The sequence below is a fragment of the Mastacembelus armatus genome, chromosome 24 (genome assembly GCF_900324485.2).
Source record: "Mastacembelus armatus chromosome 24, fMasArm1.2, whole genome shotgun sequence".
Classification (NCBI taxonomy): Eukaryota; Metazoa; Chordata; class Actinopteri; order Synbranchiformes; family Mastacembelidae; genus Mastacembelus; species Mastacembelus armatus.
Window position 1 is genome coordinate 13,101,067 of NC_046656.1, and position 22,288 is coordinate 13,123,354.

Sequence of the window (22,288 nt, forward strand, 5' to 3'; positions counted from 1 at the left end):
GACATGCTTCACTTAACTCCACAGAGAACAGCTAAAGCCCGGCCAATAAATGAAAGCACATTTGATCCTTTAAGTGCTTTTGCTGCATCCATCAATGTGTTTACATGCACACAAGAAACCAGGTTACAGGGAAATTCAGGTTACACGTTTACTTGCATATGCACACAGCAAGTCAGTAATCAGATTTCCCTCTTCCTCTGATGTCATTTTGGAAGCATGCCTTAATAAAATGTAGTAGTGGTAGTAACACTTTTATTTCTAGTTTGGACTGATTTAGCTTGAAAATTAAGACAGATTTGATACATATTTACACCAGTACATTATGTTTTTTCTTTCACACATAACATGGCTATTATAAAACCCTAATACCTCCATGTATGGCCAAGGAACCCGAGTTGTCCAGGAGAAATTAGGTTTCTCTAATCCCTTACTACTAATTACAGAAACAAGATTTCTTGTTTAAATGACTTTTAATCAGCCAGCAGCCTGAAGCCACATGTTCCTCCCACACTAATGACTGGCAGCAGAAGCTCCGCTGCATATGGGAAACCTAACTATGTACCTGCTCCAGCATGTCTTTAGGAAGGTCCTCCTGTTCATCCATGGTCAGAATGGCTCTCTTGATCTCCTCGTTAGAAAGCTTCAGTCTGCAGTACACAACAGGCAAGTCAATTAAAAACACACCATAAGCTGTAATGTGTCAGTAATGCAATTTCAAATTGTTAGTTATGGACTAAACCTACCGTGAGAGAAGGATGTTGCAGTTTTGAGCACGACGGCCATCAATGACTGACAGCTCCTTAACTTTTTTAGAGCTCAGCGTGTCATCTTCTGTCTCTTTCTGTGAGAAATTATAGATATTAGAGTTCAATTTGACATGCACAAATTTTGATTTGTTATAGTCACCCACAAACATAAAGCAGGAAGACCGACTGACACAAATCTAAAACAAGGTGGAAGCAGCCAAAAGGGCTCGAAACAGTGAAAGTTATCACAGGTCATGAACACAAGCAAACAACACACATATAGAAAAAGGATGTTGACTTATAAAAAAACCTCAAAGGTGTACATAAATATATATGTACTGTATATTCTTTTGTCCAAACTGAAAGAAGTACAATATCACATTCAAAGTAAGTCTGATTAAATCCATGAGACCAACAAAAAACTACTATAAATGCACTCACCTGTTTGCTGTTATTGATCATAAAGAAGTCCTAAAATGCAGGCAAGAAGCAGGGAAGATGTAAGCACTCATTAGGATAAGTAAAGCAGTTACGTGATTGCAGCCCATAAAAACAAACAGCAAATGAATCAAAGCTCATTCGGGATTGGGACAACAACATCAGTAATGAAGTGAGCAGCATAGAGACATGAGTGATCAATACGTGCTTATAGCTCACATGCTGTGCACATAAGAAATCAGTCTGCTGATGGTGTTTCATCTTTTTGTTCGAACTAAGCAGCCTGAGAATCTCGATTTTCTTTGTGTTGAGATGTCAAGATGAGAACAACTGGATATATATTACTTTTTACATCTTGTGTGTATATGATGTACTTAAGGTTAGATATTACAGATTGAGATGGAAGAAAAGAGCTGTGGACATCACGTCTGGGACTACAAACATGCTCATTCTCTTTTGTGCAACTAATGCAGATATTACTGATTATAAATATCTATTAACTAAATTCATTGGAAACTGAAGCCATAAGAAGGAAACAGCCAATTCTCAGCAGTTCACTCATGCATTCTCAATCACATGTGGCAAAATGATCAAAACCACAAAAAATAGCAAAAATATAGCATTGCATTCTAATGTAAAAAGGCATGTAAAATGATTCAAGCATGAAAGTTGTGCATCGATTAAACTCCCAAAATGATCTGGCAATAGCTCCTTTCTATTTGTCTGACTTTTTGGTGCCTTTTTTTAAACTATCTGACCTTTCCCTTTCTCTAACGGTGCTTAAGAAATCAAAAGTTGCAAACTAGGAACAACTTTAGAAACTCTGAACACAAACCAAGTCTAAATTTAAATGCAAGCCAGATGAGCCCTAACTCATATACCCCCAGGCCTCTCTGACAGTAGACGGCGACATGATGTTTAGATGGAGAGATGCTTGTTGTCAGTACCTGCTGCCTCTGATAGGCAGAGAAGGTTTTTTCAATGTCTTCCAGATCCAGGATTTTGAAAACCTTGGTATCGTCCACTTCCATCCACACAGTGCCCTCCAGTTTATTCTGAGCAGAGGAAAATAACATTTAGAATTTATGTTTTAACTCAAAGCATCAACACACCCAGGTCTTTTGGGGTCTTGACCACGCTCACCTCAGCTAACTTGGACCAGTTGAAAGACTTGAGTGGATTGCAGGGCTGGGGAATGTTTTTCTTCTTTAAGGATGGTCCCAGTGGCGCCCCTGGTGGCGGAGGGATCCCTCCGATGGGTGGGCGTCCAGGAGGAGGTGGGGGGCCACCAGGAGGGGGTGGTGGTGGAGGCGGAGGAGGCATCATACCACCAGGAGGTGGTGGGGGAGGTGGGCACAAACCTCCAAAAGATGGTATTGGTCGAGGAGGCAGAGGGCCGCCAGGGGGACCAGGAGGCAGGGGGGGCCCTCCAGGAACAACAGCTGCCTGTCTCTAACGGGAGAGAGTATAACCAGGGAGGGTTTAAATGCTAATTTATAATGTCGTAATACGTCTTAAGAGATGGTATCTTTTAGGTGTCAATAATGATGATCAGCTTGAATTCTGGTGACATAAATGTTGGGAAGATTATTTAAAGTTTTTTGGCTCTAATGTGAACAACAATAATAATAATACTTTAACAATTTAACAGGAGTTTAATTTAAGAGTTAATTTAAAGTGACAGTGAATAAAAAGCACAACGTACAGTGCTGAGTTCGTGCAGTTGGGCTGTGAGTTCAGCCACTTGCTGTTTGACATTCCTGTGCTCTGTGCTTTCCTTTTCCAGCTTCTCTTTCATCTTGTTGAGCGTCTGCATCATGTCTTCTTTCTCCTGGGTTTTTGCATCACATTCACGCTCCTTCTTCTCAAACCTCTGCTGCAACTCATGGTGCTCTGATGGGAAATCACAACCACATATTAATCTTATCGAGTATAGTGGAAACATGATTTTAAGTGGCAGCCATGTTTAACTAACATATTCTGTTTCAAGTATGTACTTTCAAATCACACACACCTTTTCTCATTTTCTCTGCCTGCTCTTTCCACTGTTTGACCTCATTTTCATTGACCAACCTGCAGGGAGGATAACACACAGTTAACTTCAGTGTCTTAGCAACTCCAGTCATTGTTGTTCTGAACATCAAGTAAAAGCTATTTTGAGCCAACACTGTTGAGCACATGGCTCTCTACAAACACAATCTTTAATCTGGCAGCCAAGTAATCAGTTCCATGTGCTCATTCACGTGTCAGTCTGTACAGGGAAACTGGAGGACTCACATCCGGACAACGTTCTTCACGTTAAAATTCTCCAGCGGTGTGACGTCAGGGTCGTGGCCTTTGTCATTTTGCAAGACGATCTGCTGGACGATACGGTCCAACAGCAGCCAGTATTGCACCGTGTTACCACTCCTCTTGTCTGAGGAGAGAAATATGCACATACAGAATTCCACCATATCTTGTTAACATATAAGACACTGCTGATTCAAGTTTAACAGTGACTGTCGGATTATGATGAAACACAATGTTGAAACACCATTTCTTGACACAATGTGTCAAGGCATTTTCTAAAATTACACTGATTAGTCAAAGACAGGCAAAGTAATTAGAGGTTGCAGCAAGATGACACATGTATTTCAACATATTGGTGAGACCACATCTGTCATGAGGGAATGACATGTTTACTGTTGCCTTGTTATTTAGTCAGAAAACCTTATAACATACACGCACACACATTACTGTTGGGAGGCATTCTGTTATTACTCACTACCAGTGTATCTGCAACTGTTCAATGCACCAAATCATATATTGTGATATTATTTTTATTGCTCTTTTTTCAGTACTATCACAAGATTGCACTTTATTAACACTTATGTACAACGGCAATTCGTATATTTGCGGCTGAAGTGCTAATTTCACTCTTAGCACCTCAAGAGGGTAATTGAGCGGAGGTTCATTAAAAAGCCACCAAAGAGGAAGATGAACATCAAATAAAAAGGCTACTACAGTACTGTGGTGGCTCTTTTTTCAATTCAAAATTGAATCGTGGGAAAGCTGGCTACTTGTAATCAGGCTTGATGCAATTTTGCAGAAAAACAGCAACACAAAATAAAGAGGAGCAAACAATAGTCTGAGTAAGTATTGTAGTCAGTTTGGCTGGGAACATGCTTATCCAATTTCTGCACTGTCTAATCTGAACAAAGTCAATACACTTATCTGTTTGGCCAGAAACCAGAATGTAATACTACTACCTTGCTTGGGGCCTCATTACATTTCAGGATGTTTTATATTTTGTCATTTAAACACATTTTACAACAACAAAGACTATTTCTGTGTAATGTTGATACTCCTTGCATAGTGCTGTTCGTAGTTTTCATCCCAGCAATGAATAATTTAAAGAAATACTTACGTGGCATGAGGAGACAGTGATGCAGGACAGACATAAAGTGTGGGTATGCATCAGTGTGGTTCATTTTCTTGCGGATGAGATCGAAAACTTGGGTAGCACTTTTGGTGTCTATATGTACCTGGAGAAGGAGTATAAATAAAGTATAACAAAAACTATATACTGCAAAAGATCATAGAAACAATAAGGGAATGATTCTTTCTCGCCCTTACCGACTCAAAACGTTTTGACAAAGCCAGCTCATCCTCGTTCCGCAGCATCTCAAAATAGTCCAAATGCCTGAAAGTGTCAGAGGGAAAGACTGTATTAGGAAGCAGCCTGCAAATGTGATGATTCATACATTATAGCTTAAAACAATCTCTCCAGAGGGTAATAATGATATACATAGATGACATCTACAGATGTCTTCTCTGATTTCCATCTAATCAACCAATATTTATTGGTATTACTGGACAACAGCATATTTTTTGGTTATATCTCACCTGTCTAATGTGGAGTTTTCATGAGAACGCAGTTTATCGATCACTGGTTGGATCCCCAGCATAAGAAACTCATATCGTAGGTGGATACGGAATTCCAAACTTGTCTATTTTTGAATAAAAATTGGTTAATGGTATAAAAAATGCATACAATCTTTTAAAACTCTCTTATTTCAATGCTCAAGGGGCATGATGACCTTCTAGTGTAAAAAGCTAACTTAGACAAAAAAAAACTGTAAGGTATAAAATTCACCTCTCCAGCGCCTTGACTCAGCACAGCATTAATAAAGGACATGATGGCTGTTTTCAGGTTGACCTCGTCTCTGTATCGCCCTGTACTCCGGTCCAAATCGTTTATAAGGGTCTGGGGGATGACAGACCATTAGGTATAGTGTTAAACATCTTCACGCAATGTTGCTTTTAAACGGCTTTACCTATCTGCAAAAGACTGACCGTGCACAAAGCTACCCACCTGAAAGCGTGTTCTCTCGCAGGCGAAGCGCTGATAGTGCAGCATGGCCTCCAGGATTTTTTTGTGCCCACCAGGCACCAGACACACAGCACCCATAATTTCTAGCACTGCCACCTTGGTCTTGATGTTCTCTGTTGCCAGACTCTGAGCGATGATGTTGATGCTCTCGGAGTGAGAGAGGACGTGGGCACGGCCCTGCGAGTTGTTCATCAGAGCTTTGATGCACCCAATGAGAGATGTGTGGATCTGCGACTCTGTGGTCTCGTAGTCCATGGTCTTCAAAAAGTTCAGGATACATGTCAGGCCATCCAGGTCGATGAAGCGAGTCACAAACCTGAGAGGAGAGCAGCCACAGAGAAGGCATTCTGGTTTGCTGAAATGTGCATCTATGCCAATGAACAATCTTTAACCAACACTGCAGTGACCTTTAAAAGGTGTGCAGCTTTTCATTTACATACTGTTGAGAGAACTGAAAAGGTGAGAGCAGGTTAAGTGAACGGAGATGCATGCTTGTAAAGGACAGAAAAAGCATAGTGCAAAAGAGAGAGGAGGATATTTTCAAAATTTCCCACCTCATAGGCTGTGTCCTCAGAGCAGTCTTCAAACTCTCAATGGTTTTGTTCCTCTCCTCCTCATCTTCCTTCTCTAGAGCGAGCAGTGTCTTTCTCTGTTCAACAAAAGCATAAAAATACATAAATATCTGAGTCTGAGTGACACAACTCAGTTTCTTGATTTTCATATACGTGCAGGCCACATTGAATATGAATTCCCAGAAGGAAAGACTTAGTTTAAAAGCATCCTCCTTTTATGACTATAGATCTTTATATCCAAAGAATATATTAATTGTATATTATTACTTACAGCTGCCATTGAATTGAGCTGATCAATGTAGTATTCTGGCCAACTAGTTGCACTTTTGTTTTCTTCTTGTTCCTGAAACACAAACAATGACAGTATGAGTGACAGCGTGCAGTGATCCAGGTAGGCACTTTGTTTTAAATACCACTGCAGAATGACCAGGGAAGAAAGACAATGGGCTTAGTCAATTAAAAAAAAATATGCAGCTTCCTTTTAAACATTAGTGTGAGTGACTTGGTTGGAATTTAAAAATGTTATGTAAGAATGTGGCCTTGAAGGAAATACTTCAGAAAGTCACATCAAACTACAAACCATATTTTTTTCAGCTCGTTGGTTTTGAAAGACATGAAACATAACAAATATATAAACACACAAGAAACAGAAGGTCTGAGGCATAAATAACCAAAAATGGAACAAGAACTCAAAGTAGAGCGACACACATATCCAGCCCATTTTTTCCTCCAGTGCTTCACTGAGTTTCAAGATGTGGTGAGAAGCAGCGAAAAGAGAACACAGCTGCTTGAGAAAATCTTGAGATTAGCAAATGAATGTTAAACTAAAGATTAAGGACATGGCTTGACTTATGCTGAGATTAATCTTCTGGGAGGCACGTTTGTTTTACAAGTGCAAAAATAACTGCTGGACATTTCTTATGACTTCATCTTTTAACTCAAAGGAAATGCTGAGGAGAAAATGATTTGACCCTGAACTTGGCTTGTACATAAAAGGGCCCTGGCTTTCATCTTTACTTATGCTCTATTAAGCACAAGCGAGCTGTGACCATCAGAAACTAATTGGGCATCAGTTAATAAAGTGTGCTGCCGAGACATGGCGACGCTGACAGAAACTGTGGGCCTTGGCAGATTCGCAGGGCTCATGCAGTGACAGGAAGGTCTGATCCTGCTGTTCCACCCGAGACCGGTGCCAGCTTGACCAGGCGGCTGCTGGAAGAAGTTCAGTCCAGACTGAGGTGGGACCACTTCCTTTTACATCTTAAGAGTTCATCTTTCAACTTTAAGTCAGCCATCTTCAAACACTGACAGTTTATTTAGGGTCATGATAAGAGAAAAAAGTGGGGAGTGTGTTTCAGGATTTTTTTTTCCATATTTTAAAAAGTAAAGATCAAAGACACACCAGGAAAAAGGAATCAGTTAATGGGACAGTCTGAATTTGAAAGAGAAGTCACAAGTTACTCCTTTGGATTTTTTTGATGAAATTTGAAACCTAAACTAAGACCAGTAAATCTACTTCTCAGCAGATGTCATAGCCTAGAGGAGAGCTGACAAGAAACAGAAAGAAGACTGATTCTCTGCAGCATGATTTCATCAGCTCAGGTGCCGGGCCAAACCAAACAACTAAAAGCTTTGACTGACTTATCTCCTCAAGTCCCAATCTGACTTCTGAAGGATTTAATCGCCAAGAAATGGCTGGCAAAAAAGATCACCCTCATCACTCACGAGCTTGGAGTGCCCTTATAATGACCCCACCTTCCTCCCTGTCATCCCCCCTGACTCACATACAAAAGCTGCACCTGTGGAAGTGAAGCCTTCCTGTTTGCGTTGGAAAACCAACTGCTTCCTTTGCCCCTTTCACTCACTCACTCACTCACACACTCACACTCACACTCACACTCACACTCACACTCACACTCACACTCACACTCACACTCACACTCACACTCACACACACACACACACACACACACACACACACACACACACACACACACACACACTCTTCCTCTTGGAGCTCAGAGGGTGAGTTTGTATCTGTCTGGGCTGAGTCCAGGCTCTGCTGCCGAGTCAGCAGTATTGATGCATTTCTACCTCTCCTCCCTCCCCCCTTCTGCAGGTCGACACTGCACATAAATATTTGGTACAGCTAGACCCTCCTCTACCTTTACACCAATATTAAACCCTCCCAGCCTGTTCCCATGAAGCAAAGCAACATTCTGGGGTTTATTGTGAGGCTACTCTGGACACTGGGACTATTCCTAATGAGGCCATTAATTGAGACACAGTAGAAAGAGGAACATGTATGTGCTGTTTCCATTTACACTCCTGTTCATGACTTGTCTTTTTGCTGATGTTGGCAACGCTGTGTGTGTCCAAAGTAAGCCATAAGTGCATCAATACTTTAAACCATGCGTGGGTTCAGCTGTCCAGATAAATGTAATGGCTTGTGGTGGAGCCTTTCAGGCCTCTTAGCCATCAACTCACAAGCAGTGAAAATGTGCCATTTCTGCATATAAAACTTATCTGCATCCAGCATAGTTTAATTAAGATTCAATGAGATAAGATTCTTGTTTGTTCAATGCATACAAACAACTGCATAATAATGTGACTTGCAGATTTATAGGGTAAGTATAATTGGTTTTTGCACTTTGCCTTTGAGCAGCTGTGTTTTCTGATTTGTACTGTGCACTGACATACTAACTAAAAATCAATCAGACTAAATCCCAACACCCCTCACCTCCAGTTTGTTACCAGATGTAGGAAAAGATTTCTAAATCTACATGCCCTTTCTGAATATTAGGGGGCAGGATATCCTACACACTTATACTGATGCCCTTGCTGAAAGAATTTGAGGGCACATTCAGTGGTTGGTGGGAAGCTTGAGCTGATCTGAACTAGAACAGGCGTCTGTGTTTTCCTGTTCACAGGGAAAAGGGGGAACAGCTGACAGTCCTTTTATCAGGAACAGAAGACATAATGAAATATGACACTGTCATAGAGTGGTAGAGCATGTTATGGCTACAGAGATGCTTTGATGGGACGTGTATTATCTAAAATGAGAAACCACATGATTAAATTGAAAACAAAAAAAAAAATCATACAAAGACAAGAAACTTTAAGATGGGAGAAAATGCAGTCAGAAGAAATAAGACACTACTTTTGACTTCTTTAGCCCTGCAATATATTTCACTGCTCTAAAACTCCTGATACTGCCTGTTAGTGGATTATCTAACGGAACAGGCCAGATTCAGCCTTCGTCTTACTCTCCTCTGCACGTTGCTTTTATGTCCACTTTGTATAATATTGACAAGTCTAGTGAGCAAGTAATTCACAGTGGAGCTTTGTGCAGGAAATAAAGACTTATTGTGAAGTGATGGAGAAAGTGACTAATTGCTACATAACAGACCGGGCCATAAAGGTATTAGAAAGCACTCTTAGTGGAAAAGCAGTGGTTTGTATTCTGGAGTAATTGTTTGTTTGAAATGTTTAACACCAGCATGTTTAACACCAGCATGATTTGCATTATAAACCTGGGAGTTTTGCATTGCAAACATTATGACTGCCTATTGTTTTACCAGGTCTTGTATGTTTTAGCAATATTTAAATATCAGAATGTTGTTAAAAATAAAACATCCCCCAAATACAGCAGGTTAGCTTAGCTTAGTACATAGACTGGTAACAAGAAGAAATAACTAGTTTACCTTCGACATTAGCTCTAGTCTGACAGAGTTGTTTCAGAGCAGTTGTTTCCCCATGTCCTGTCTTTCTGCTAAAATAAATTGTTTTGCTGTTCACATGTATTGTACAGACAATGGATTGGGGTCAGCTTTCTCCTCTATTCCTTTAACATTGAAAAGCACTGGCTTTCAGCATAATAATATTTAGATGTAAAAATCTAACACCACTCAAAAATGTTGATTTCAGTACCTGACAAAAACCTGTGGATATTACTTGCTCTAAACAAAAGGATTTACAGTATTATGGTTAAGATGTTCATCATGAGCCGTTAACATACAGCTGACACCAGACATTAAATATAACCGCGTGCATTCCACAGATACAGTGTGCAGACAGCTCATGCTAGGGCCTGTTGTGAGCAGCGGTACACAGTGACACAAGGCTTTGCGGGCTGTGTTTTAGAAAACACACAGCTTCAGGTATCAACAAATCAATGAGGGTGGAGATTACACAAACTTGGCAGCTGGCATATCTGCAGATATAATGCCGGTTGGCAGCATGGTGGCTCATCTGGACTTTGACATAATACCCTGTGAGAGTGTTTTACCTTCTTTTTGCTACAGTAGATCTGCCATTTCTTCTCTGCCGGCAGGGCGAACATGGCTTCTCTGTGTTTCTCTGTGAGGTCAAGCTCGTCCTGCATCGTGGAAAAAAAAGGCAGAAGAGTTTAAAAATGGCTGTGGAAAGGAAAAACTAAATATTACGCCCTAATCCCTTAATACATATGCCGAACAAAATAGGAGGCACTTCTTAAAAGATCTCATCATTCTTAAAACATACTCTTGTACTGACAAACTGCACAAGCTTGACCATCAGGCTGCCAATTCATTGGTATCTAGAGAAATCAATTTTGTTTTTCTCCCCTGAAACAAAGGGCATGTGCTATGTCAGTAGGTGCTCTCATCAGAAAGTCAATATGATCTGGATCACATCTTTCCAGGCTTTAGATGTGTGAAAGTCGTGGGTAAAAAGATAAGGCGTGGTCTGCTTGTTTGACATGTGGTGACAAACATCTGGAGACAACATGCGTCACAATGTATAACAGATATTTCACAGAGGGTGATGTCGGGTAAGTGTTTGACTAAATACCAGAGAGAATCTGAACAACTGAAACATATTAGTTTTATGTGAGCCTTTACTGGTTTTGTGCATGAAACTGAAAAGTATTTGGTGTTGGGTTATCAGATACAAAAAGTCACAGTATTTCACACATTCTCGCCTAACATTTCAAACAATAGCAAGTCTAAACACAGGTTTATTTTTTTGTAATTATCACTGCAACAAATTGATGGTTTACCTAACAGATGGTCTGCTAAATGTTTCATGCATCATGGGAATTGTCTTTGGGGATGTTCTTTGATAAAGCCATTACATCCTGTGGATCAATATGTGCAATAATCAAATGTCCCACAATGGTTGTGCAGACTATTGACTGATCTTGTGAATTAGCTCCACATACAGTAAACACTGAAAAGGAAAAACAATTTCTAAAAAGCAGCTTCTGTATGTGTTTTATGTTGGATCGATTTTTATTGTTCTGTGTAACTGTGAAAGCAACTCTGTTCTCAGCGTGGATTTAAAAAAAAAACTCCACCTTGACTTGCAGGTTTTTGGAAATCAGTTCAAGTAAAGTTAAATTGATCATAACAGAGCAGATGTCCACAGCAACTTAGTTTTTTGTGACTAGACATGCACTGTGTGGCTTGTACTAGGAAAAAGAGAAAAGCACGTGGCTGTTTTTTTGGGTTTTTTTTTCGTTTGGTAAACAGAGCAACTGAAAGCCTCCTTGTCGTCACACTTAACTTACTCAATTATGTCTTTATAAAGGGCCATAGACAAAAAACAAGCAATTAGCAGATGGAGGAGACAGAGACTGAGAGTTCCTGAATGAGGCCCATTGATGTGCAAAAATGTCATGCTTAGATTACTGCGGCAACCATGGGAGAGGAAAATGGGGCCAGGAGAGAGGAGAGAGTACAACAAATTAGAAGTGACAATAAGAGAGAAAGAATAGCAGCCTGGTCCCGTTACTCACAAGCTAGAGTAAACTGGGAGGAAGTGGCACACAGTGAAAACAATGAGGCAGATTATTTTAAAGATCTCTTCGGAGTTTATGTTAAAATGTGTGTTATGCTAGATGGTTAAACATACATTGTTTATATACAAAAATATTTTTATGCTGCTGTAAAAAAAAAAAAAAGAGAATAAAAAAATATGTCATGCAGTTTTGAATTGCTTTGAGATTATTATTATTATTATTATTAACTGGATCAGTGTGGATTTCCTAAAGGAAAAAGGGTGGTGTTATTCTACAGTTTATTTTTAATGTCATAAAAAGACCGTTATTCCACAATGTAGTGGTCTGTCTTGCAATATTTTGACTTTATTTCCATGCATTTGACACTCAGACTTAAGCCCAATTTTCAGCGGAGGATTAATACACATTTGGTGCTCTAGAGACTATTTACAGCAGCAGGATGTGGTGTCTGTGGGATTAACTCAAAATAACAGTGGCCATGTTCATGGTAGCAAAAATGACTTATAACCACTCATGTCTGGGTTTCCTAAACAAAATAAGCAGAATGATGTCTTACCACCAACTCGGAGAACATCCCATCCAGCTCATCGTATCCTGGCATCGGCAGCGCCGGCTCCATGGCCTGCAGGGCAAAGTCCTCCCGAAGCCTGTAGGTGATCTCTGGGTGATCACTGCTGTTAAAACAGCAGAAGACAAAGGAGAGGCCCCCACGGCCGCCGCCACCGCGTTTCCGAGGAGCCATGGATGTCCTATCTGTCCAGCTGGTCAGGTAGAGAAGGGTGGGAGGCTCCTTCAGGGCCTCTTTACAGCCTCCTCCACCTCAGAGTTTGGCCCCCGTCAGAGAGTACTGTGGACGCAGTGAAGTGACACTGAGCTTGTGACACAAATCAGGTCTCACACAGAGGGATAATGTGTTCACCACTAAACCAACAAACTTATGATTATTAAAGTAAGTGGCGATAAAAAAAAAATTCAATTACAGAAGCAGTTTTCTCAGAGACAAACAACAGAAAATAACTTTTCTCTTAGATAAAAATTAAAACCCCCAGGGCAACACTGCAGGTCCAGTTTTATTAGCAGCTTGACAAGATAAAACCTGTCAACTCCATAGGTCCTGTATACTTACAACCTAAATCTCTGCCCCATAATTTCTGAAGGGAAAGTGCATTTCAGTGTATCAGTGAGAACAAGCACTGAAAGATTTAATTATATCATTTACACAATAATGTCCTGTGAAACCATAAATTGCCAAGATTAGTGTATTCAGACCTTGTCATCTCCCTTCCCTTCATTTTCAGCATCAGATTTCCTCAAAAGACCAAACAAGTAAGGATTAGAGGGGTATGTTTACAATGTGTGACTTCTTGCTGTTTAAAAGTTGGTTACTGTGGATAAAGAGTATAAAACTGGCCTTCTTTTAAATCCTGAGACAAAGTGTTATATTCATGTTGCTTAAAAATTGTTTTAATTCATACACCGTCTCCGCTAACCAACTTTCACCAGACTTTCTCTTCAGAAATTTAGTAGACATACTTACACATTTGGTTTGGTCACTAGCAGCTGCAATTTTACCAGTTATGCAGGAAATGTGTGCAATCCTATTGGACTATTGCGCCATCTGGCCAGCCTCCATTCACAGACAAAAATACAGAGAAATCAGCTGTTCTAAATGAACAGCATTACTGAGCAGGGCTCAGCACATTACAGAAAGGTATGTCCCTGCCAGGTGAAGATCCAAACAGCCTGACAACATGCCCATTTATGTCGGTTTTCCCATGCTTAAGGGTAGTGTTTAGTCATGATAGTGGTGGGCCTCTAGAAAAGGTAATGCTGATGTTGCCCTTGGCCCACCATTCTGGTCTAGACTAAATATCTCAAAAACTATTAGATGGATTGCAGTGAAATTGGGTACAGAGATTCGTGAACCTCCGGGGATGAATGACGTTGACTATGATGACTTTGGCGTTATCTGGCGCCACTTGTTTGACATTGTACTTCTGAGTGAAATGTCTTGGATATTAAAAACATGTACAGACATTCACTTTCCCTTTAGGATACAGTCTTGATCTCTTATCTTTTCATCTAACCCACAATCAGTCAGTGTCTCATTTGTCCAGTATTTTGGTTTATATCCAAATGAATGACATTCTAATCAGCTGCAGCTGTACTTTGTGATGGTTCGTGCTACACTAAAAGTGATTCGTTTTATATCCATTATATCTGCTAAACATCATCATGTTAGTATGGTCGTGCTGGTTTTAGAACTCTGCTAAGACACCAATGTGCCAAGATACTGCTAACAAGTACATTTAATTTATGTTACGGCCCCTGTGTCATCTCTTAAACTGTACATGAAGCAGGTGGCTTCATTTGGTTTGGTTCCAGCTACCTAAACATTACCAGTAATGGCTTAATTTGTTGCTAAAGCTAAACTCTGATACCGTGGGGTTCTGATTCTGGGGCAACACAAATGTTAAACCTTACTACTAAAAACAAACAGATTTGATTTGCAGCAAACAACTAATTGACGCAGTACCCACTCACACTTTAAGAGAGAAGACAGATGCAGGCTGTGCTCTCAGACCTGCTGGCTTCACTCCAAGCAGGAATAACGGATAAGTGCACAAAGCTTCTCTGCTGTCTGGCAAATAAAGTCATGCTGTCCAGATATCCAAGAGGACACTGTCCTCAGCATGAGACAAAAACAGCTCTACAGTCTCCGTCCCCGCTGGGACTAGCAGTGTGATGCCAAGTATCATAAACCACAGAGGCGCTGCTGACCTGCAAAAATTTCTGCATGTCTTTTCTTGGTGACCAGCAGCCTACTGAACATAACCACGTTCAGTTGACCTTTCCCAGTAATTTTCTATAAGTCAGAGGCTTCACCCACACAAAATGCATCGTAGTCAGCGTGATGCATTTCTATATTTAATCTGGTCAGTTCACAGTCTTCGCTGTAAACGAAGATTACAGGTCAGTAAGCTCAGTGGGCTGAGGCCAACAGATGACAGCTAAAGTCGTCTCTGCTAAAAGGGAAAGTGAGGACATTTCCTCTGGCAACTTTGTCTAAGTAGAGCCAAATTAAAAAAAGGACATTTTGTGGTTTACCTAAATAAAGCCTCATGTCATCACTGCTTCATTTTAGTCACTTTTTTGGTTCATCTGGGTTTCCTCTATCCAGCAGCTATGCTTTTGAAATATCTATTTTGTATTTTTCATCCTAAAAAAAGTTCTTCAAATGTTCAAATTTTTACAACATTCATAAAACTAAAATAATCACTCTTTCCTAGTAAAGGCAATAAATGCACAAATATATACAATGAGCAGTGAATGAAAAAGCTTATAAGTATACCACACATACAAGGTTCCTCAGGCCAAACGGGCACATGTAGGATAAAGTACACAGCAGCTTGCTCTAACACATCGGATAGTGTATTTATTTTGACACATCCTTGACTTTTTCAAATAGACTACCAAAGGCCTCAGCAGCAGCTGCTTGGCTTCACGCTCACCATCTATTCTAGCATGAAGGAAAGAAGCAATTCAAAGCCCCCTCTGACCATATTAGTCCACAAAACTGCCCATCTTTTCCATTAGCTAAAGCGAGCTGTAAACTTTGTATAAACTTGTGAGCCAAAGTGGGACAATGTAAGCCCCCGCCCCCCACCCCAGCTCCAGCAACCTGTGGATGTGCTACAGCTCAGCCACGTGGGAAGGGTACATAGAGGTAAACCACAAGGGCAAAGAGACAGGGAAGGTGTCGATGTGTTTGTGCTGTAATCTTCAACCTGTAAGACCTGAATGCACCCGCATTAGCCCCCGGAGGCTGTCTGTCAGACGGTCAAGGTTCCCAGCATAACAGAGGCTTGTTAGAACAAGAGGACATTCCTCTCATATCCAGGTGAGCTTCATGACCCTGAGCAACACCTATACAACAACATTGTCACCTGCTCTAAAGTACAGAGAACACAGGTTACCTCGAATCACAGTTCATGCATGTACAACTAAATCTAACCAACCGAGTCTCGTCTGTCCAAGTAGTACAAGTTACAAGACTTATTTCCAGGAATCACCTTTGTGGTAAACATGTTTGAAATGTCAGCAAAGTTGATGATAATTCTATATAACAGCTGCATTTTTCATATGATCAACCGACCAGCTCTTGGACTGTTCAAGAGAAACATCATGACTTTCGTAGGCTGTTTCTTACAAGGCAGATTCTTTCAAACTCCTTCATTCATACACATACAATAATTAAACCCGCCCACCCATGTTCACGCAAACACTCCTCTCTTTGTCTGGAGAAGATTTCTATCCTTGGATAGCCTTGTTGTTTTCTTGACCATGTGGTTTGGTGGGTAACCTGGCAGGAGTCCAGACTGTAAAAAGAATCCCAGTGTTTGTAAAGTGAGTGTGAGCTCGTGCGTGGTGCCTGCCCAAGACCTCTCCATTAAAACCTGCAGAACTGTCAAGGTTGCAAGAGAAAAGGCAGAAGCCATAGAAGATCATCTTAAACTAAACAGTGACGCTCACGTTACTAAACATGTGCAAATAAGAATGGAGAACAGAGCTAGAATTCAAAGATGACCCAACACTTTTCATCCAGCTGTCTGTGTCTTTGCCAAGGCCCTGTTTCCTTTTCCTTTGACTTTGTTCTGTTCATTTTACTAATTTCTTCCACTGCTTCTAATGTTACTAAAGATTTTAATAACTTGCTTAATGCCATCAGTACTGTGTAGTGGAAATGTGGGAAGGTTTGCCTGGTGCTACCTGGGTCACTGGTACAAAAGTCAATCTAACAATGCCCTTCCATGCCATAGTACTTCTACACAGTACATAATCTTATTTTGCCAAAAGCTGACAGTCACAATAGCCTTATTGTATGAAACCGGAGGTCTTGTTATCTGGAGGCTTGTATTATATTGTATAACATCAAGTTGATGTACTGAATACAGCCACCATACCAGTCATTCAAGAAAAGAACAAGGCTGTCAAGAACAAGAGATAGAAATAAAAAAAAACAACAACAAAAAAAAAAACAGCTTCTACCAGATTCACACAAATGTGCATAATCACGTTGTCTATCATAAATAATGGCTCTCATAAATAGTAGCTCTGTGTGTAATATTTAAATACAGGTCAACTTCAAGCTGATGCTAATAAGCCAACATGTGTCTGACTTGGAGCAGGAATTCAACCTTGGAGAGAGAACACAGTGGACAGTAAAATATTGAAAACAGATGTGTGAAATACCTTCTTCTCCACCAGCAGGCATCTCTCAGCAGTTTCTGGCTCCGAGATCCACATTTAATTTTTGACATCTAAAGTTACTAATGGCTGCCTATACTACTGGCTGCACTGATGACTGAGACAAGATAGGGCTGTATAGCTCCGCCATGTATGTGATAGAGCATAGCAGCTCTGCAGCCAAAGGCAATTTGGGAAAGCTTGAATGAGAACGTGATTATCGAAATGATAATGACAGGCAATGCAAGATCCTCATATAAGAAAACAGGTATGTTTCACCTTCATTTGTTTTGAAAAACACTAGAATATGTCTCTTTAGGGCCCCAAAACTGTAATAATTTACCTTTGTGAAACGTCCTTGAGCAGCACAATGAATCCCTCTCTCCTCCAGGGACAATGTTCTCTCTGACCCTGACCTCTGTTTTGCAGGCTGCAGATGAAAATAATATTTCTCCTAGAAAATTAAATCAACTTAGTCATGATGCATTACTCTGACCCTTTCATCACAGCTTCTAATCCATTTCTGGTACACTCTGTCATATTAATAATTAAATGAAAACCCATATCATTTCATGAGATGTTTTCGGTTAAACTTGTGAAAAGAAAAACATACTGTAGGTGCAGTTCACTGCCTGTTTATGAAGAGTAAAGCTGCTGCTGTGCTATAGGCAGAGCAGAAAGGCATTTGGTGCAGAACTTTAATCTTCTTTTCTGATTTAGGATTTGGGATGGATCAGACATGATTTGATGATCACCCCATCACTGTATTTTCAATATATAAAGTAAACATTGTGGGTACAGCTGTTCCATCCTGCTCCACCATATTACTTTATGGTGTCTCCCACAGAGGAAAAATTCATTTATCCAGCATTAACACACATCTATACTGAATGTTAAATTGATACTGAAGACACAGTTCCAGCACTGTCCACTGTACTATCTGCAGCATGTGAACATTCATTTTCAACACAAAGAGGCTTATGGGTATCTGGAAACCACCAGGACTTGTGTCCACTGCACTTGGTAATTTATTTGGGATCAGTTTGGACAGCTGCAATAAAAGGCTCAGGAACCACACAGTGAAGGCTTCTGGTAGTCCTTTCATCAAAACACATAGCCTGAGCCTGGAGCTTACATCTAAAAATCAATCAGCAACCCTGTATTTGGACACTGAGTGCTTACTTAACCTGTGAGACTTTAAATGGATTTGACTTGAGAGCAGTCTCTATTTCTGCAGCTGTAGTATTGTACTTGTATTGCTAAACTTCTTCCCAGGAAAAAATAAAACACCTAAAATCTCTAGCCTCATGTTTCTGGTCACAGTGAACAACTATAATTGCTAACTGACAGTGAGCTGATTTACTGATAACTCATGTAAAATGCAAAAACTGGTAGCCATTTGGACATTATTTTCATGTTAAACCTGTTTCACATTGGAGAAATTTCTGTGGTTTAGCTATAGTACAAGCAGCACAGTGGTGCTACACAGCTGGATAGCACACATAGCACTCATTCTGCCAAATTACTTAATAGCGCCCTAAGTACACAACAAGGAAACACACACAGACTTGGACACATGTCAGAAACTAGGCCATGATAAAAATTCTGACTGGCAGGTTAAGAGGAGATTAAAATCAATCACTTCTCAGTTGTAACTAAACACAGCCATCAAAACTGCCCTTAGTGTGAAAGCAGTAGTGTTGCACTGGCTCCAGTGTGTGTGCTCATGTGAACTCAGCACTGCATGTCAAGATATGACAAAAGCTTTGCCTCTGGAGCATTACTGTCGCATGGCTGAGGGAGCAGTAATGAAGTGGCTCTCAGATTACAGGATTAACATACAGTTATACAGAGTGAGTGGAGAGAAAAGGTGCACGCAGAAACAGACAAAGGAAGCATTTCTTCCACCAGCGACACATTTTACACTTGGCCCATATGACTGTGGGTTAAAAAGTTCAGATTTTGTAGGACTTTAAAGTCATTACAGTGAAGTTGTCACTGTTACACAACACATTGCATATGCATATGGAATGTAGTGTTATTCTTTTGGTGTGGTTGTTATTCCAGTTTTTATGTTGACGTAAGTCTGTGTGTGCAGTAATATATCTATTGAGTTATTTAAATATTTAATGCTACACAAAAAAAGCTAAATACAACTACACATCCTTCCTCAATGTAAAGATCAGTAATCTTCACTCAGTTATTAGTCTGTAATGATTCAGACAAGTCTGATTTACAACAGCCTAAGTTAAAAAAATATCATATGGGACCACATGAGAGATAAAGGCTATGATCTGTGCAAGCTGATTAATTTACTGTGCTTGTTCTTCATAGGACTAAATGTTCAATCAGTGGACTATTGACATTTTGTCTATGAGGCCACAGCATTATCTCATAAAGAGAGGGTTGGGCAAACCCAGCGCTGACAGGCAGATGTTTGTCAGTAAAGTTGTTTTGGAAGATTCAATCACTGGTGATGTACCATTTCACAAGTTTTCTGTAACTCCAATAACAGATGCCATGATGATCTAAAAGACTGGAAAGTGTCCGTTTAATGACCTGCTGACGTATGTTTGCTAAGCTCTAAAAATTCTAAAATGAGCTGCATATTTGAAGAGTGCGTTCTGCATAGACCTAAAAGTACTCTGATCCATAGAGATGCTTCCTGATGCTTTGGAACAAATTTGGTCTCCAAAAGCTATTTCTCAGGAGAGCTCATGATCATAATTGCCTATGTTCACAAATTAGACAGGAGAATATTCTTTGAGGAGACACAGCTGGATGTAATCAACTACATGCTGAACTAATCCACACCTTAAAAAAATGAGTGGTATTTCCCTTTAATTCTTACTTCAATGAATAATAGCACAAAGCAAAAAAATTTACATTTAGGATTGGGGAGGGTGCGGCTGAAATGTAGGGAGGACAGAGATTAAAAAGCAGGTTAAAAGGCTGTTGCTCTTTCCACAGGCAAGGTTGTCAAACCCGTTCTGCAGGCACACTCTCCAACCCCCCACTCTTAACATGTTAGCATTTTTCCTCGGGTCAGACCCACAAGTGGAGGTTGCACTCGGGGCAGGGAAGGAAACTACTCAAACAATATTGCGACAATATCCTTGCCAGGGCTTTTGCTTAATCATCTGGGGTTCGGTCTAATTGGCATGTTCCAAAATATAGAAAAAGATCAATTTAGTTTAAAAGTAGCACTTCAAACATCAGTATCCCTGTTCCTTCATAATTATGACAAGTGTCAACAAAAAGGTTCATGTTTAACACCCATAGCATAGACTCTGACATTTGAACAGTTTTTTGTGTATGTTTACTGTTTGGAAAAACAGCTTCTCCCAGCGATCGTAATTTGCAATTCTAATTTGTAACCTTGATGTGTTTGATGCTCCTGTCTGTGCATCTCCAAATGGGTGCACTCTTATCTTCAATCTAATAACCTGCTCAGTTTTCAGATGGTGGGAGAATTGCTGTATATTATCATTAAGACTGGCATATTAAGACCATGAACTTTCTATGCAACAAGGGACTTAACTGGATTGTCGTATTGTAGTTGCATCTACCACTTCACAACCAGAAAGAATTAGTTTATTAATCTGAAGAAGAAAATCCTACAGTGTGTTTGTATATGCACTAAATGCAAACACAACTAGAAAAGTGGTTCCAAAATGGGGGTGCTTGTACTTCTGCATTTGACAAGAATTATGCAAAGTAATAGTGGAGGAAGCATGATGATTGGTGCCAGTGAGGGGGCACTTTAACATATGACAAAGAAATCTAAGATAGGTCTACTTCTACTTCATCAACAATTCACATATTACAAAACTGGGGCAGAACAGAAACATTTGATGATTTCAGATCCAAGCTTTGGACTTAATCATAAAGCACCAATAGCAGTCATCAGCTTCTCCACCGCTTCGTGTGGCAGAAGGAAGAGTAAATATTATAATATGCACTATAGCTCAGTACAGTCCTATATTAGGCACAAATGCTTTCTGAGCTGTAAAACACACAGACAATCTCTCAGATCGTCAATATTCGGGCGTGGAGAGTACTGTAATCTCTTCTAGGATACCCTGAGCTGCAGCCTGCCCTTTAAAAATCCCTACCTCTTCATCAGTTGCTATAGTAACCAGAGTGGTGGTTGACCGGTGCAAGCTGGGTGGGTGATTTAATGTAAGCCCCATCCATCGTCCATTACCCTCCTTTTTAATCTGCCCTGGATGTTTATAGGGGAGAAAATAGGATTGTCTCTCTAATTCACCGGCTGAAAACAAATAACAAAACCATTAAGGATTACAGGGTAAAATCAAGCTTGCTATCACCAAGGGGAACCATGAAATCCTGTCGAGTAGCTGTCAGTGCTTTGCATACATCAGTCTGTGTAGCATTTACATGCAATGCGATATTTCACAGCATGCAAGTCTCTGGAAAAGTGAGAATGGAACCTGAGACAGATGGGCAGCGACAGGAAATGAGTGAGGAGAATGAGCAGACCCCTCTCTGCTCAAGGTGACTTTCCTTTTCTTTGACCTGATTATCTGCACTCCACCCACATCATGGAAAAAAGTATGCCATCCTCTCTCTAACACTCATTTGACACTGATAACAGGCTGCATTTGTCAAACCGCAGAGAGAAGCTGGTGGGAGGCAGCAGCCTGTAGCCGGTATCTGTGTGGATACATATTTCTACCACCACCTAACCCTATCTCCAGACCAGCCCTGTCATTATGGGGCATTCCCCGCATACAGAGGACAACTCTCTCACCACGAAATCAGCCCAGGGGCACGATCGGAGCAGCCTGTCATCCTCCCCTCCCCCATGTTACTACGGCAACACCGTTTTCCGCACCAACACCTCTTAATTAGAAAGACATGACACAATCACCTATGTCTTGGTGAGAGGAATCCGGCATGTATTCTGGGAAGTGATAAAGCAAACCAGGAGCTTCGACTCCCCTTGTGCATGCGTGCACGCACACAGACTGATATGATAGCCCTGGACTATCTACTGGTCACATGCAGTCCACACAGAGACACATTCCAGTCAGCAGATAGCCAGCATCAGCTCCTGCACTCCTTTTCCTTGCACTCATCTGATTACAGGACAGAATAGGCAGATTCATTG

At 40.5% G+C, this 22,288-nt stretch overlaps 1 protein-coding gene across 6 annotated transcripts in view; it reads right to left on the reverse strand.

Annotated features, from left to right (window-relative positions):
* The window catches only part of daam1b (dishevelled associated activator of morphogenesis 1b), a 42,294-nt gene that overhangs the window by 7,315 nt on the left and 12,691 nt on the right, over positions 1-22,288 (reverse strand). For 5 of the 6 annotated variants that reach the window (XM_026318213.1, XM_026318216.1, XM_026318214.2 and 2 more), the window contains 17 exons: positions 12,464-12,754; positions 10,417-10,506; positions 6,400-6,471; positions 6,111-6,205; positions 5,539-5,872; positions 5,320-5,430; positions 5,070-5,173; positions 4,800-4,866; positions 4,591-4,708; positions 3,462-3,600; positions 3,199-3,257; positions 2,890-3,077; positions 2,328-2,636; positions 2,132-2,239; positions 1,188-1,217; positions 744-841; positions 563-647 (listed from right to left, as the gene is read on the reverse strand). In XM_026318213.1, coding sequence (XP_026173998.1) covers positions 563-647; positions 744-841; positions 1,188-1,217; positions 2,132-2,239; positions 2,328-2,636; positions 2,890-3,077; positions 3,199-3,257; positions 3,462-3,600; positions 4,591-4,708; positions 4,800-4,866; positions 5,070-5,173; positions 5,320-5,430; positions 5,539-5,872; positions 6,111-6,205; positions 6,400-6,471; positions 10,417-10,506; positions 12,464-12,649 — 2,193 coding nt within the window. In that variant the 5' untranslated portion in view covers positions 12,650-12,754. The remainder of the gene's footprint in view (positions 1-562; positions 648-743; positions 842-1,187; positions 1,218-2,131; positions 2,240-2,327; positions 2,637-2,889; positions 3,078-3,198; positions 3,258-3,461; positions 3,601-4,590; positions 4,709-4,799; positions 4,867-5,069; positions 5,174-5,319; positions 5,431-5,538; positions 5,873-6,110; positions 6,206-6,399; positions 6,472-10,416; positions 10,507-12,463; positions 12,755-22,288) is intronic. The other variant, XM_026318219.1, reaches the window with a different exon arrangement.